General features: G+C 41.1%; 1 protein-coding gene across 2 annotated transcripts; it reads left to right on the top strand.

Annotated features, from left to right (window-relative positions):
* The first annotated feature begins 9,138 nt into the window (after positions 1-9,138).
* LOC146577158 (uncharacterized) lies at positions 9,139-17,893 on the top strand. Of its 2 annotated transcripts, XM_085251888.1 has the most exons (4): positions 9,139-9,226; positions 11,499-11,604; positions 15,507-16,439; positions 16,765-17,893. In XM_085251888.1, exons 2-4 carry the CDS (start codon positions 11,587-11,589, stop codon positions 17,455-17,457), a joined length of 1,644 nt encoding a protein of 547 aa, XP_085108014.1. In that variant the 5' UTR covers positions 9,139-9,226; positions 11,499-11,586; the 3' UTR covers positions 17,458-17,893. The 2 variants fall into 2 exon arrangements, with proteins under 2 accessions (XP_085108014.1, XP_085108005.1); XM_085251879.1 differs by lacking the exon at positions 9,139-9,226 and having other exon boundaries at positions 11,344-11,604.
* The last annotated feature ends 337 nt before the right edge of the window (positions 17,894-18,230 follow it).

The following is an 18,230-nucleotide window of genomic DNA, read 5'->3' as shown; positions in this document are numbered from 1 at the left end:
AAACATTTTGCTTCCTGCCGGGACAATATTGTGTGGGAATGAGAACCTCAGGTGCCGTAACACCTTTTGTTCCTCCTTGAATTAAAACTCAATCACAGAAAATGCCGTACTCCAACCTAAACTTACACTATTAATTCATCAATTTCACTCTGTGCCACTGTTCCTCATCAGGGCTGTGTGAAGCACAGCAAAGAATTCAGTCAAGGCCTTGAGCCATAAACAGACATCACGCACAGACATTGTTTTCATAACCAAACCGTTTTAGACCTTATTCCTAAAATCTACATAAATGCCCTCTGGGTGACATATAACACATTCTAAGTATTTAATGGCTCCTCATAAAAATTATGCATTGGGATGTTTGTGTGCAGCATTTTGCATATCAGCATAAGCAAAGCATTCTTCATTGCATCAGCGTGTATGTGTGTGTGCGTGTGGATCACTCTTCATTGCACAAGCGTGTGCATGTGTATGTGTGCATCACTTCTCAGTGAATCAGCATTCCAATGTGTGTGTGTGTGTGTGTGTATGTGTGTGTGTCATTTCTCACTCAACGAGTGCACGTGTTCATGTGTGTATTTCACTTCATTCTGAATCTGTGTGTTTGGAGACGTGTGTGTGTGTGTGTGTGTGTGTGTGTGTGTGTTTGTTTCTCTTCATTCTGAGTCAGTGCATGTAGATGTGTGTGTTTGTGTGGGTGTTTGTGTTCATCACTTTCCTGTTCTGGTGTTCTGGGTAAACCACGGCCTGAAGCATGCCCTGGGGTCCTGCCCCCCTCCTTTTCAGTTTGTTTGCAACCATTGCTGCTGCTGCTGCTCAAAATTCAGTCCGTCCTGGTTCTGACCCCAATTGGGGCAGTCCTTTCTCCAGTGTCGAGGTTCACCGCAGGTGAAACCTGCATCTTCTTCTGTGTTTTTGTCCATTCTGAGGTGCCTTCTGTCCTCAGTTACTCCTCTTGTCTCGGTCACGCCCTTTTTCGCCACCCGATCATCCGTGTTGGTCCATCACTGTCCTGCACAGTGTGAATGCAAAGTTATCAAGGTCAGCATTCTTTCGCTCGGCCTTACTTTTCATTCGGACTTGGCGGGCGTCTCGTCACAGCTCTGTCAGCTGACGCAGTCTGGGAATTTTCCCCCGTGTAGTGAAACGGGCCTTAGGTTTAGTGCTCTCCGTCTCGGCTGCATGAGATCACATTCCTGCAGGTCTGTTGACATTCTCAGGTCGTTGTTGTGGGTCCAGCTGTTGCAGCATTTGGTCAGTGTCACGTATGGGGGAGAGCAGGAGTCCAGTCAGCCTCGGCTTTCAGGGCCGGCAAAGCAGCCTGTAATTAAATATGTATAGAAAAAACAAAAACAAAACAAAACAAAAACAAACGAAAAACAAAAACAAACGAACAGGAAAATGATATTGTGTTGGCTGTGTTATTCAGAGGGGAGACAACGGGGCCAGGCCCTGTGTCAGCCTTCTCTCCCCCTTTTTTTGTTTTTTCTCTCCCGATATAATCAACTCCTAACCCACCAAGTTGACAGGACAACACAGGTACATGTTAAAATTCTTAAGATCATGTTTAAAAGCCCAAAAAAGGAATTTTCTTTCATTCAGTAATCACTTTTATTAATCAATCAACAGAAAACATGTCACAATTTGAATCTTTTAACCACTAAATTTGTTGTGTCTTGCCTGGTTGGTTAGACCAGTGTTCCTTTTTTTTTTTTTAGTTAAATTGTTGTCCTGCAACCCAGAGGGTTTCTTTGTCAGTAATGTATAGACTTCATCATTTAAGTATGTTAATTTTTCTTTAACCTTGCTGGAAAATCTTCACGTGTTCATGAGTGTAAGCTGTTTCTTCATTGCGTGTATGTGCATTTGTATAAAAGCAGGTTAATTTTATCTTTTCTCAAACTAGGCGTTACCTTAAAAGGAGCCTTTCTCTCAGATTTCTCTGCTTGTGTGTGTTTTTGTTTCACCTTTTTGTTGTGATGCTCCGGACGCCTTCCCAACCTCCACAAGTCCGTTGGCCCCAATTTTATTTGTTAAAACTTCTCTTAATTCCTCCTCTAATTCTCTCCTCGCTGCTGTCTTTTTCACAGCTGCTGATTCGTGCTGGGTGTGGTTCCCATTACCTATAATTTTGCTTCGGCTGCTGTGCTTGTGGGGGCAGTTGGTCCGGGTCCGCAGCTTCCTGTATTAACACACTAAGAGATTTATTTAATTTCATTTTCATCACTGTTAAACAGATAAGCAGGCAACACGCCTACCTTGACAGCGTAAACTGTACGCCAGTCTCCCAACACATTCCTCTCTCTACTTCTCCATAATTCTCCACTGCACACCTCTTACTATCTCTCCTTTTTATTTTTATTACACCACAGAGTAATACACCCAATTATGCCCGTCTATCTCTATGTGGCTCCAAATTCCCTCTTTATTTTAATTTCACACTCGTCAGGGGACAGGCACACAACAATTTCAACCACTGAAACGAGGAATTCAACCTTTTTATATTTCTTTACTAATCTAGACTCAACCTTTGTTCGCAAAATGTGTCTTGTTCTAGTCCGGAATAAATGTGAACCCGTGATTACACGGCCGTTCCAGTGTTATTTCCGTAGCTATGCGGGGGCCCTCACCTCCCCAAGTCACCACCTCGGCACCCGGACGACGCCGGTCCTGGCCACGCGTCCACGGACAGGAGGGTCGCCACTCCTAGGGCAAAATGTTCCACAGGTACACTAGGCATCAACCTTTGATCCTAAAATGTGTATTTGCTCTAATGTCCTCCTAATCAAACACATCAACCGTCACTGTCACTGTGTTCAGACTTCACACACACAAAAAGCACACTCAGCGCGCCTCACCCACGGCCAGAGCGCGCCTTACACACACAGCGCGTTACACCATCAGTGTGACACACAGAGAGCGCCTCTCATCAGCAGAAATTTGCACAGAAACCTCTGAGCTCAACTATTAGATCTTCTTAAAGCACACTGCACCATAGACCAAAATACCCCTTTCTCTGCGCTTATGACCGCCACAACGGGGCAAAGTCGCATCATAAAAGTGATGCTTGCATCCCCGAAGTTATACCTGACATCATAAACCAGGTATTGCTATGTACTTAAAATTTTACTTTGTATTATGACCGCAGCCCTTAAAACTCGACTGACGCCACAAACCACCGTCCAACCTCTATCCAATGTACTAAAACTAGCACCAACCACTACTGCACTTCACGGCCGCACCACCGGAACACGCCGTATCATAAACCAAACCTACGGACGTGTTTCGCTCTCGCGTTGCCAGCGTTCAACTGCACCGTGAAGCCAGCATCTGCTTTTCCTTAAATCCACTTCTATTTCATAGCCGGCAAAAGCCAGGACGTCACTGACACCATAAACAAAATAAACAAACCTCGACTTCAATGTACTGGACTAATGGCCGCGTCTTCAGAAGAAATTCTAACGTATTATTGCTACAGAAGCCAGTATTAGACAAAATTAAATGTGGAAGGTAAAGTGGCTGCAACTAGTCCAACGTAGTGTTATTAGTATCTCGGTAGAAGCAGTTTACTGCAACTAGTCCAACGTAGTATGTTATTAGTATCTCGGTAGAAGCAGTTTATTTAACACACTGGAATTCAGCCTCAACTTATGTTGTTAGTATCTTGCGCCAAAAACCAGACACCGACAAATTTACTGTGAAAATACATGTGACTCAGCGAACAGATTAATTTGGAAAGCCCAATATGCACATTTGGTATTTATAATACAACAGGCTGTGCTTACCTTTCTGTTTTAGGCCGGCCTTCTGTTCACTTTGCCCCACGATCTCACCAAAGGCCAAATCTACACCTCCTCAGCACACCAAAGATCCGGGTCACACGGCACCAAGTTGTTGAAATCTCCCAATTCTTTGAATCTTTGGGCTGAAGGAGGGACAATACTCGGTGTATAAATGCTCAATCAACAATCATTTATTTCCATACAATTCAACAGTCAGAGCATTACAACGTCCGGACGGGAGAGATGCTACCAGAGGGTCAGGCACATGTCTCAAAATGGTGACGGGTTGCTCAGCTTTTTATAGTCTCTAGTGGCCCCCAGCTAGTCGTAAAAGCCAAAACATCACATTTTTTTCTCTGTTACAGCGCCTAAGTTATGACCTCGGCAGTTGTTTCTCTGCTTTCTGTAAGGTGGGGGTGTGGAATGTGGTCTATCTATCTCCCCTGTCTTTAGACAGAGTCTCCTGCTTACAACCTTCTCTTCATGATTCAACAATTAAGCATGTCAAGAAAACAGTGTAACACATTCCCAGCAGATCAAGGATACAGAGTGATGCACATTTATCTAATGAACTAATATGTGAATATGTTCTGTTAACTCAAAAGTATAACGAGAACTACACTACATACAGCTCACACACTCTATATTAAAGGGTATAATGTGATCTACAGCAGTATTCTAATTCAACTACTTTGATTACATATATAAGGTAACATATAATAACAGAATAATCTAATACCAGCAAGAATATTGTAACTTGGTTGGATTTTGATCTCGCCATATATCACTTAAATTTAACTCCTTCATGAATTGTTTGATCACCTTTCGTGTTCTATTGTGAGTATTATTCATGCCTGAGGATTTATCCTTCTGTGGATTCAGAGCACAATTTAAGTCCCCAGCAATTATACATTTACCTTGCAAGTCTGAGATTTTAAGAAATAAATTGCTATAAAAGTTTGGATTATCTTCATTTGGGCCATAAATATTAATTAAATTTAGTCTAGTGGAGAGTAGATTTCCTTGTATTATTAGAAAACGTCCATTACTATCCTTAAGCACGTGCTCAACTTGAAAAGGTATAGATTTATGAATCATTATCATGACGCCCCTGGAATTGGAGGAGTAGGGCGCTGAAAATATTTGACCTGGCCATCTACGTTTCATTCTATTTGTCTCACTATCTAGCATATGAGTTTCTTGTAGAAACACTATTTTGGCCTTTAAATTCTTAATCCTACTAGTGACTTGTTTTATTTTTACTAACGTGCGCAAACCTCTACAATTCCAAGAAGCACAGTCAATCAAGACTTCTGTCATGTATATTCACTTCTATTAACCTATACTATTAACTAAATACACACATATATATATACACAGAAAAAAAAAAAGAAAGATATTATACCATGTTGAGCATTTATCAATTTGAGAGAGCAACCCTTCCCACACCCCAGCCTGAATACGAACATACAGGTATCCCTTAACCCCAAAAATACTTCCGTTCTCTTCTTGAAACATGACCACTCTAGGCCGAGGAACTAATTACCCGCGTTTAGCAACAGTTGTTACATTAAAAATAGAAAAAAAAGAAAAAAAAAAGAGAAGAAGAGAAAAAAAAGAAAAATATATATATATACATATTAACAATAGAAATAAATCCACCTTATCAAGTTTTAACTCTCCCATATTTAACACAGTAAGTGAAACTACTAGTAACTCTTATTAAGAAAACAAAATAGCCAATGTCTAGCCCAGCATTATGTAGTAATCCTTTGGCAATATAGTAAATTGTTCTTTTCATTAGAGTGCGTAAATATAGTTAGAGCAGAGTTATTGATCTACCATCATATGCCTTATCAAGCATTTTGTGCTTGTTCAAGGCTCTTAATGTAGACGTCCACGTCCGCTGGAGTATCGAATACCTGCGTACGTTCCTCGTTGGTCAAAAGCAACCTCGCCGGGTAAATGATCCTGTGTTTCCATAATCCAATCTCCCGCAGCTTCTTCCTCACACCATCATACTGGCGCTGTTGTCTATATGTCTCTGCAGGTAGGTCCGGCAGGAAGGCTATCTTGTTGTCCTTATACGACAATTCCTTTATTGTCCTAGCGGCTTTCATAATGCCTTCTCGATCTCTGTAGCTTAAGCACTTAATTATAAAGGCTCTCGATTACGTTTGTTTGTGCTTTTGTTACAGTGCACTGAGATAAGATCATCTGAGAGGTGTGATCCACCGGTGGTGATATTTTGGTATTTTGTGAGTTCCTGATTTAACAAATCAGCTCTTTAATCCAGACCTGAGAGATTGAACTTTAAAGCGCTATAAAATATTCTTACTGGAAACAGTGGCAAAGTGTTTTTCTCCATGATTATAATGGGCTTGGGAGAAATTCACTTATATGGGACATTGATCACATGAGAAGTCCTGAGCCTAAAAGGATTGCAGCGAGTCAATCCAGTCCAAAAACAAGGAGCTGTTTTCCTTTAAAATGATGACGTCATCTTGCTGGTGATGGAGGCTCGAATAGGCTGCGCGTGAGACTCCATTATCAGCAATATCTGGTATGAATGTGTGTGGATGTATGCATGTGACTGGACTGTGACGGACTGACGACTAAAAGTTTAACTGACTTGATACTGAGACAAAAACGGTGCCGACTTTAGGATTAGTGAATGTCCACAACAATTCACCCAGCCTGTAGAAGAAGGGTGGAGGTTTTGTCTTGCTTTGTTTGTGCAGGAGCAGAAGGATGACAGAGACTAAAGGGGGAGGCTGTAGCTTCACATGAGTGTGAGCTGCAGACTGAACCCTTTGGTTGCTAATGTTGAGTCACTGATGTTTGCATTAAGAAAATTGTGTTTTATTAGCTGTGTTTTAATTAAGGTATCACATTATATTGTTGGGAATGTTAAATGCTAAAGTGAAGAAAAGCTTTGATTTCACTCATGACTGAACATGTTATTATTAACCATAGCAGGCCACTGTAAAGAGTCAATTAACTGTTATAGAGGAAAAAAGGCCAAAAACTCTGTTAATACCTATGAATAACAGGCAATGATAGACTTGTCACATTCAAAATAGAGATATGTAATAACAAACACGGGTCCGTGTCATTTAGGTTCTCCATTGAAATAGTCAATCATTTAGAAAAGTAGAATATATATATATATATGTCTCAATGCTGTTTCTCAATAATATTAAAAACCTAAAAACTATTGTTGTGGAAGATAGAAGTCACTGTGACAGCCCTCTGACTGTGGAGGACGTTTGTAATCCTATTTCTGCACTTAAGGCCAACAAATCTCCCGGCACAGATGGTTTAACTGCAGAGTTTTAAGAATCATTTTCTAATCTCCTGGCTCCGTTCTTACTGCAGCTTTTCATAGGAAGTGTAGAGAATAACATCCTCCCTCCTACTCTTACTCAGGGTCTCATAACACTTATTCCAAAACCAAACAAAGACTTACTTCTTATTGATAATTGGAGACCCATCTGTCTGCTCAATGATGACTATGAGATTATGGCTTTAGTACTTGCTAACAGAATGAAAGAGTTCTTGGACACAATTATCGATGAGACACAATCAGGCTTTATGAGAAACAGACACCTTTCTAAGAACATGAGACTGGTTTTAGATCTACTTGATTACTCTGATTTGGTATCTGACTATAGCTTCATTCTCTTCCTGGATTTTTAAAAGGCTTTTGATACAATTGAACATCAATTTATTTTCCACTCTTTGGAAAAATTTGGCATTTTTCTGTAAAGCTATCAAAACCTTGTACACGAATGGCAATAGCTCAATTAAAATGATTAAGACTCCACCCCGAGATTTGACCTGTTATACAAGGAATCAGCACAGCTGATAAGGAGCTCATCATCAGCCAGCTAGCTGATGACACCACACTCTTCTTGAAGAATGCAAATCAAATCCGTCCAGCCCTTAGTGTTATTAGTGATTTCTCTGAGGCATCTGCTTTATGTCGAAATCTAAAAAAATGTGAATTACTAGCAATTAAAGGCTGCACTGCAAATGCTCTCTGTAACATTTCTGTTAAACAAGAAGTCACATACCCAGGACTGTTGATATCCAAAGACCAAAAGTCAAGATGCTCGTCAAACTTGTCAAACAGTGTTGGGGAATTCTCAATGGTGCTTGGTGCCATACCCTCAGGGACTTTAATGTTATATAAAAACACTGACAGCTCAATATCTGCCTCAGTCACTCTCCCTGATCCAGCTGAGTCAGCAGTGGGAAAAATCTGCTTTTCACAGGAACTTGGTAACAGCAATAAGAGAATACGTAGTTTATTCCAAGAAGATATCATGTCTCTCCCATATATAGAATATCTTACTGGAACCGACATGTTCCAGATATCACCTGGAAGACAGTCTGGATGATCCCATAAATATCTAATTGTGAACAAGGTGAAGGAAATCTCATATAAAATTCTTCATAAATGTGACCCAGCCAGTCACTATATGGTAACATTTAAAAGAGACATAAATACTAATTGAACTTTCTGTGGGGATCATCCAGAAACTGTGGCACATCTCTTTTGGTTCCTCTACACAGAGATTCTGGAAGAATTTAGCAGTTTTGTTATTGTCCATATTTTAAGGGAGTTTTCTTTACGATGGAAAATGTTTTATTCTTTTTCTTTAAGTTCCCCAGGAAGAATGATAAATGTTTTTTATAAAATATTTGTTAATACTTTTAGCTATTTTATATCCATAAATGTAAGTTTATTAATAAAACACCATATTTCTGCCTTTTTATAAGGATATGAATTGTACATACAATCAATTTCAGACTCAACCAACAAAAAGCCTCTCAGAACAATATTTATATTGTAACAGTTGCTATTGTAATGCAGTGTATCACCACATGGCGGCGCCTCCTGTCTCACGACTGGTGTCACCCCCTTTTTGTTCTTCTTCGCACTCCTCCTGTAATGGATGCTCCCGTGTGTACGCAGACTAGTGTGCTCTTTAGTAATGTGTGGTAGAGGTAGCACTTTTATTTTTGATATTGTAAATAAATGAGTACTTTTTGGAAAGTCAGAAGCTGTTGCTCATTCGCTATCCACCTGCACACCTCCGCGGCTGGCTTCATCTCCACTGCACGTTACAATATGTTGATTTTATTCGCCTACTCATATCATAATTTTTTTTACTCCTGGTTCTGTATGTTCATGTTCTGTTCTTTTGTAAACTTCATCTGTTTGTATGTTGTATACTCATTGTGTTTCAATAAAGTTCGATTTAAAAAAAGGTACGTTCTAAACGAAGCTTCAGACGTCACTGATCACGTGACTCTGGCCAAACGAATCAAGCCTCGACACGGTGCTTCTGAAGCAGCGCGTTGATCTTTCTGACACACGCACCGGAGCGTCAGCTTCAAGCGGACCATCACTACGTCTCACATCTAAAGGTGTCAAGGTAACTTTGAACTGAGTTCAGTCAATCTGGAGTTTTTCCAAGTTTTCTGTTGCTCTCTGTGAGAGAAGAGCGTTAAAGGCGGGGCTCTCCAGAGTCCAGCAAAACAGGAAACCACAGCTGGGTGTGTGTAAGTGTGCAAACCAATAGAATGCATCGTGGTGGGGGGGGGCATCACGGGCAAGAAAAAAATAAAATAATCGGTCGTACCCATGCTTCCCCGACGTCATGCCAGCGCATATTGGGAAATTCGTAGGCACCGATCGGTTTTCTATCAGCCATTTGCTGGGAGTAAGGGCGCCCTCCGTTTGCGAGGTGCGCCTGCTGCTGGCGGCACAGGGAGGAGAGGGCGGGGCGGCGGGGAGTCTCTGGCTGGCTGGAGCGGCATCTAATAACCAACTCGCAAAACAAAATAAAAACAACACAACAAACAGATATTATGATACAGACTTATAATCTGCACCGATGTTTTTTCTAAATTCTATAACGTGAGCGCGAGAGCCCTCGGTGCGCCTGCGCGCTGCTGAAGTCAAAGTAAACTTTATTGTCATCTCCGCTACAGACAGTCCAGCATATAGAGAGACGAGACGACGAGGCTGCAGTTACAGCGGTGCAAGTAAACAAACAATAAATATAAGAAGAGTAAGAAAATAAATCTACACTTTAGGACTCGGGGTAAAGGATCAATAACAATTTAATTTATAATTTACAGTTTGATGATTTAAAGTCTCACACAACCCATCAAAAGGGGCGGGGCCGGCTGCTTCCAAGTAGAGCACATTTCATTTATAATGATGTAAATCCAAGCCCATCATGGATTCACGATCTGAATCCTGGGTTGTGTGAAATCCCAGAAATCAACCTTAGACAAAGTGAATCTGTGAACTAAGGTGTAGGTCTGTTAGGTTAATTGTGCTGATCCTCGGGTTGGGGGATTTGTGTTTGTACTGGAGCGCAAAATTCAAACCAATGGAAGATGGACAACAAAAGTTCAAAGCCATCAGGTGCTCAGGTTAGAAAAAAGAGAAAAGATGCAGGTAAGCAGACGTGTGATTGGATAATGGCAGCTCATCCTGAACCAATCAGACTAAACTCCAAACAATACATTATGTTACAGATTTTAATATTAATTAGTCATTGTTACTTGTTGATTTGTCCTTTTCTCATTGTGTGACGAATTATGACGACTGTTTGGTAGCTGTTATTGTCTCTCTCTCTTCATGTGTGTTTCTCTGGTGAAACAATAGTTTTGTGTTAATGTTAGGGCTGCACGATTTTGCATAAAATGAGAATCACGATTTTTTGGCTTAGAATTGAGATCATGATTCTCTCATAACAATAAATAAACATAAAACAACAAATGTCTCACGTTTTGTTGTTGCAGCAAAATGTTGTCCTGCTTGAAATTCCGTCTCCACCGTTGCTCGACGCTGCGTGTACAGAGCAGGTAGTGCAACAATAGAAAAATAGTTGCGGGACGGCACTGTGTAGCGTTTGTCTAGGGTGTTGATCGTTTTCCTAAATCCCTCGTTTTGCACAGTGTTGATGGAGCCATATCTTTGGTCAGGTGATAAGTGATAGCCTCCGTGATGTCTTTGTGCCTGCGGGAGTTCGACGTGTATAGGGAAGCGCTGTATAAGGTTCCCGTTATTGATGTTTGGGTGGTTGACCGGGACGGATTTTCTCCTGTCACTTTCTCGTCATCCCTGACGTGCTCTCCGTTGTTTTTTCCCTACTAATTTTAGCATCACACGGCACAGCTTCTGTATCACGTGGTATAAGGCTCCGCCCTTATCATTTGTTGAGCAGGAAGAGTGAGCGCTTGTTTTCATGCAGAGTACGTCCCGGATCAAAATGTGAAGTTTTACAAATCACCACTTCTTTAGTGAATATCATTTCAGTCTCAGACAATCTCGTTTCTCCTACAGAGGTTGAATGCACCTTCTGCGGATGGCGGTACCACACAGTGTGCGTGGACTTCCCCTGCACAGAAGGCAACTACAAATGCTGTGAATGCTAAATAAAGAGAAACAAATGATCCCTGTTGTCTTTGCTTGATGATTGGTTTGAGTCTTGACAATCCACATTGCTGGCGTTGCATCTTTCAATGGCAGCAATGGCAGGTATCAGTGCTCAAACCTTTTGTGTTTGTTTCCAACAAGTTGCCCACCTCGGGAAACAAAAATGTGTTCTTTTACTTGTCAGATGAACATATGAGACACTTTGACTCTTCAGTGCAGTGTGGAGCCTAACAAAGATCTGTTTTGTGTCCCAGCTGATCAGCAGGAGGAGGAGAGTCTGACGGAGCAGCAGAGGAACATTTTCAGCTACTTGGACTCAGCTCAGCCACTACAGAGGAAACAATGAGCTCAACACAGAAGGTGACAGACAGAGCAGGACCATATGACCAAAGATATTTATCACCATATACATTTGAACATTTGCCATAACGATGTAGCTGACGATAGAATTGACACCAGACAAAATACTTTACAGCTGCACAACTTTATTAAAAACCCATCAATGTATTTTCACTGAAACAAGCAGCTGTTGTTTATGTGCATTAAAGTTATATAAAAATGTAACAGTGCAAATGCAAATTCCTCGCTGACAGTTTAACCAAAAGGCGTTTCCAGTGGAAACTGGCCGACACATCCTGAGCATAACCATGTATAATATCCACTAAACTTCAGAAGAGGTTATACAGTCGTGGCCAAAAGGTTTGAGAATTGCATAAATATTGGAACCTGGAGAAGTTGCTGCTTAAGTTTTTATAATAGCATTTTGCCTGCACTCCAGAATGTTATGAGGAGTGATCAGATGAACTGCATCGTCCTTCTTTGCCATGAAAACGAACTTAATCCCCAAAAAGCCTTACCACTGCATTTCATTGCTGTCATCAAAGGACCTGCTGAGACCATTTCAGTGATCGTCTTCTTAACTCAGGTGAGAATGTTGGCGAGCACGAGGCTGGAGATCATCATGGCTGTATCCCGATTCAGGTTCTGCAGCTTTAAAGTCCTCAAGGGCCGCGTACTCAAAGACCGCTAAGGCCGAAGTGCGAGGCTCGTAGGCTCGTGAAATGGGATGTCTAGCCTCCGTCGCGCTGCCCAGGTTGCCTAGCAACCATGATACTAACAGCTGGAAACGTTTCATACAGCTTTGTTTGACAGAAATGAAGGAGAACATATTTAGTTCATTTGTTTCTACATGAGCTCTGTGTGATTTGATGAGTATCTGAGGCTGAGACCACAGGACTGTGAAACATGATTGTTGGGCTTCATTTCTGTGCTGCTGGCTCTTCCTCCTCCTCTTCCTCACACACTGCTGAGTTTGTCCTGGTGGATCATCAGGGGTGCAAAGCCTCACAGATGATGTGCAGCAGTGGCTCCCTCAGTCTGTCCTCACTCTGGACACTTGCAGTCGTCACACATGGAAATCAAATGTGTGATAAGCTGCAGGATTCAAACACAAGTGTAACTTATAAACACATGTTCATACTTTTATTCCACAATCAGAGAGAAAGAAACAGAGAGAGAATGCAGGACAGACAGACAGGTGACAGTCTCAGGTGTACACACTGCTACACAACAGCACCAGAGAAGCAGGATTTAGTGTTTGTGTTATTACGAGTGTAAACAAGAAGAGTTCCAGATGGTGCAGTGGACACATGTGTGACTGCTGTGATTAAAGCATCTTTCTTTCAGCTTAACAAGTGAACCGTCAGCTCGTTCAAACACACGTTAAAGTGCGTTTGGCTCGACACCACCGAACAGAGGCAGCAATATAACACAGCTAACATTAACATTAACAGTGCACTGAATCCTGCTTGTGCCATGATGTTCAGGACTGCAAACCGAGCAGCATCACTGACTTTCAGCTTGTTGTGTTTGTGGATATATGACTGACTTTAATTATCCACAAAATCATCACATTCTCTGTCAGATTAAGGTCGACTATTGAACGGCGTATATTTTAAAGGCTTTAAAACCAAGTTAACGCTGAAAGTACAAACATCACTAATGTCACATAACTCTGCCGACAAGGCATAGCTATGGCTATGAAATGCTCTTTGTGTATCACTTCTTCATTATGAAAGATGTCATTAATGCACTAGTAATGTCTCATCTGGAGTATTGTTCAATCATTTGGTCAGCAGCTAATAAGACAGATCTTAACAGACTTCAGTTAGTCCAGAATAAGGCGTCCAGATTAGTGTGAAGATGTTCATACTATACTAATATTGATCAAATGCATAATAACCTTTCTTGGCTTCCTGTACAGGCTAAAATATTCTATGGCTTACTTGTAGTTCTAAAGAAAGCAATTCTGTTAAACACACCACATTTATTCTGCTCAGCTGCAGTATCCAGATGAAATACATCATCATATTACACAGTTTTCAACAAGCTGCAATTTAGTAAATGCTCGAGTTAAAAGTAACGTTTTGTAAAACTGTTACATTTAGAGCAACTTTTAAGTGGAATAAGTTGCCTTAAAAAATTAGAGAATTATTCAAAACTTCAATGAACACTTAAAAGCCGATTTACAGAGCTTTTAGTTGTTGTAAATATTGTAAGACATGATTTGTTTTTGAAATTTGTGTAATGTGCCTCAATGTTATTGATATTTATCATCAACATTATGAACTTTATTTATAAAGCACTTTAAAACAACCACAGCTGACACAAAGTGCTGTACATTGGAACTGTAAAATAAAATCACATGAGATATAAATGAAACACAAATAAAAGAAGAGTGAAATCATTAAATAACTACTTCAATTAAAAAAGAAACTAAGTCTCACTGAGGTTAAAAGCCAAGGAATAAAAGTGGGTTTTAAAAGTGGACAGTGAAGGGGCCTCTCTAACGTGCATGGGCAAATCATTCCATAACTTTGGAGCCACAATAGAGAAGGCCCCGCCCCTCTGAGCTTCCTTCTGGATCTCGGTACCTCCAGGAGCAGCTGGTCAGCTGACCTGTAAGACCGACAGGGTGTGTGGAGATGAAGAAGCTCAGAGAGGTAAGGCGGGGCAAGACTGTGAAGGCATTTAAAAACAAACATAAGAATTTTAAAATTAACTCTAAAAGACACAGGCAGCCAGTGCAGAGAGGCTAGCACGGGGGTTATATGCTCTCTTTTTTGAGTCCCTGTTAGGAGTCGTGCAGCCGCATTTTGAACCAGCTGCAGACGTGAGAGCAACGACTCACTGACCCCCACATAAAGTGAGTTACAGTCGTCCAGGCGGGAAGAAATAAAAGCATGGATCACTGTTTCAAGGTGCTGCCTCGAAAGAAAAGATTTTACTCTTGCCAGTCGCCTTAAATGATAAAAACTGGACTTCACCACTGCTCTGATTTGGTTGTCCAATTTAAAATCACTGTCCAACTTAAAACCAAGGTCAGTAACCACAGATTTAAAATAGACTTCCAGGGATCCTAAAACAACAGGGGAGGACTCACAGGGACCACTGGGTCCAAACACCAACAGCTCTGTTTTCTTTTCATTAAAATTTAAAAAGTTTAGAGCCAACCAAGCTTTAATGTCATCTAGACAAGTCAAGAGAGGTTTTATGGAGATGCCATCCATGTGTTTTAGTGTCAAATAAAGTTGGCAGTCATCGGCATAACAATGAAATGAGATCCCATGCCTTCTAAGTATAGAACCCAGTGGCCCTAAAATTGAGCCCTGTGGGACGCCGCATGACAGAGGAGCAGAAGACGATTCGTAACCGAGAAGGCTGACAGAGAAATATTATTATTATTATTATTGATTGCTTATATTTGAACAATTGTGAAACCTCACTGTGGATGTAAGAGTGAAATTATGTGGATATCTTGAATCCACTTCATTGTGTAATATTTTATGTGAGTATTTGACGGAAGACGAGCAACATCTGTTGTGGAAGCTAACGGGGTTCCTTTAGAATAAACAAACATAGGATTTATTATCACTGAATAATTATGTATAAATCTATACAAATTATAGAAATATGTAATAGGAAACAACAAAATAATCTAAATTATAAAATAGTGTGTGTGTGTGTGTGTGTGTGTGTGTGTGTGCATGAGTTTAGTGTTTGAACAGTCATGAATTATCTTTAACAGCAGGTTGGATGTAATGTGTTAGAACTACCAGCAGGTGGGGATAAGAGACCTTTAAGGTGTTTGGTGCCACGCTCCACCTTCAGGTTTAAAACTAGTGTTAATGGAGTTTGAAGGTTGAGTTTGTTCCACGACTGCATTTCACTCACTGCCTCTGTTTGTATCTCTGTCACTGCAGGACCAACATAGAGCCAGAAGTCAGCGCTCTCAGGAGGCCGACAAACCTCACAGAAGAAAGGGAGAGAAAAAACACACCTGTGACGAGTGTGGGGAGGGTTTTACTGTGAGGGCTTCACTAAAACGGCATCAGGTCATCCACACTGGAGAGAGACCGTTCAGCTGTGACTTGTGTGGGAAGGGTTTTACTGTGAGGGCTTCACTAAAACAGCATCAGGTCATCCACACTGGAGAGAGACCGTTCAGCTGTGACTTGTGTGGAAAGTCTTTTTCCTTGAAGGGTTACCTAAAACAACACCAACTCATCCACAGTGGAGTTAAAGCGTACAGCTGTGATCAGTGTGGCAGAGCTTTTACTCAAAGTAGCAGCTTACAGAGTCATCTAGTTACCCACTCTGGAATTAAGCCATACAGCTGTGACTTGTGTGGGAAGGGTTTTACTCTGAAAGCTTCACTAAAACGGCATCAGGTCATCCACACTGGAGAGAGACCGTTGAGCTGTGACTTGTGTGGAAAGTCTTTTTCCTTGAAGGGTTCCCTAATAAAACACCAGCTCATCCACAGTGGAGTTAAAGCGTACAGCTGTGATCAGTGTGGCAGAGCTTTTACTCACAGTAGCCACTTACAGAAGCATCTAGTTACCCACTCTGGAATTAAGGCATACAGCTGTGACATCTGTGGAAAAACTTTCAGCCAAAGAGGGCACCGAAATGAACACCTACGCATTCACACCAGACATGATGTGTACTGCTGTGAACAGTGTGGCAAATACTTTACAACAGACGCACAGTTACAACGACACATGTTTACCCACACTGAGGAGAGACCTTATCAATGTGACCTGTGTGAGAAGACTTTTAAAGCTCCACATCACCTGAGAGAACACAAACAGATCCACACCAGAAAGAGACTCTACAAGTGCAGCTACTGTGAGGTATGTATTTATATTGTTATCTTGTCATTTTAGCCTGACTGTTTGGAACAACTCTGCTCATTAAACTGTGTTAGCATGTTAGCAATTCTACTGCATGGAAAAGCAGCTCTGAGTGATTATTCAGATTTTCCTTTCAGTTATGATTTTAGTATTACTGTAGTATTATGGTGGTAGTATTGTAGTTATTGCAGCCCAGTAAACTGAGTGTGTTAACTGAAACAGTCAAATGTAGTTGGACATCTGCAGAGATGCTCTTTATTTCAGGCGACGTTCAGGATACAAATGTTGAAGGACTGACTTACACTGTCTTTGTGTCTTTGTTTAGAAGCAGAGCAACACAGATGGATCCAGTTCTCAACCCTGTCATCACTGTGGTGGTGGGAAAGACTTTCATTGTGACCTCTGTGGAAAAACTTTCAGTCAGCAAAAGACCCTAAAAGTACATCAACGTAGACACACTGGAGACAAACTGAAATACTGCAAAGAATGTGGGAGAAGCTTCACCACATCAAGTGATTTAAAACAACATGAACTGATTCACAGTGGGGTTAAAAAGCACCTCTGTGATCAGTGTGGGTCATCCTTCACCACTGCAGGTCAGCTTAAATCACACAAAGGAGTCCACACAGGAGAGAAACCACACAAGTGCAGACACTGTGACAGAAGCTTCTCACATTCAAGTACTTGTAACAGGCATGAACGTGCACACATGGAAGGAAACTACAGCTGTGACCAGTGTGACAAGAGCTTCAGGAATCTCAGTTCATACTCTGCACACAAACTATCCCACGTTACTAATAAACTGTTTCACTGTTACCAATGTGCCCAAACATTCACCTCATTGTCTGCTCTGTGCAAACATCAGCGCGATCACTCAGGGCTGAAATCACTCCCATCACTGGATCACAGTGAATCTGAAGACACAGAAAGATCCTCTGGTTTCTGTGTCAGACTCAAAAAGCTTGAGATCAGGCTCCACAGAGTTCAGATAGAATCATTTAAACTTGTGTTGAACTGAACTGGTTGCTGGGCTGAACTTCTACATAATACAGATCTACATGGGATCTTCTTTTCTGTTGTTTTACTGAGTCAGTTTTGTCCTTTTTTCTCTGTCCTGGTTTTGCTCGTCTGTAAATGATTGAAACTCAGTCCAATAGTTCATTGTTCTCCAGCAAAACGTTTTGGAAACTCATGTTTAACCTTTAAAACTCTGACATGTTTTAGCACACAAGGCTTCATCGGGGAGTTCACTCATGATTGGACCATGAGAACAAAGGTTTTTAGTTCTTTCAAAGAGAGTCTTGGAGATGTTTGATGTTTCTGTTTTTCTGAAACCACCTGAAAGAAAAACTATTTTTCTTGCTTTATGTAGTGTGGAAGTTTTTAATGTTTCTTCATCTGTGATGTTCTTGAATGTGTTCACGTGAAGATGGTACAAATAAACTGTCCTTTCAGCTTTAGCTCCTAATTTATTCATTATTTATGGATGTAGCACAGCAGCCGTCTCTTGATTAACACATGGAGGGCTCGGGATCTGATGGTGTCGTCTCCCTAATTTGCCCACTCAGTAAATCTCACTCATGGCCAAGAAATTGAAATAAACCTTGTTTCCCTGCTGGATAGTGATCCACTGTAACTCTGCTCCTCCTTCCTGTTTAGGATTTCTGTGGCCGAAGTAAAATTCCCTCCATCCATCACTTATCCCAGCTAACCCAAAGTCAAATAAAGTTTTGCTGGTCTTAAAAAAGCATTACAATAATGGGCATTACCAATGCAAACTGAATGATACAG

This window comes from Mchenga conophoros, linkage group LG3, assembly GCF_057382185.1.
Source record: "Mchenga conophoros isolate Kocher_MC1m ecotype Shallow Benthic linkage group LG3, M_conophoros_male_GT1.1, whole genome shotgun sequence".
Lineage (NCBI taxonomy): Eukaryota > Metazoa > Chordata > Actinopteri > Cichliformes > Cichlidae > Mchenga > Mchenga conophoros.
The sequence above is the reverse complement of the archived record's forward strand: the minus strand, read 5'-3'. Positions and strand labels throughout refer to the sequence as shown.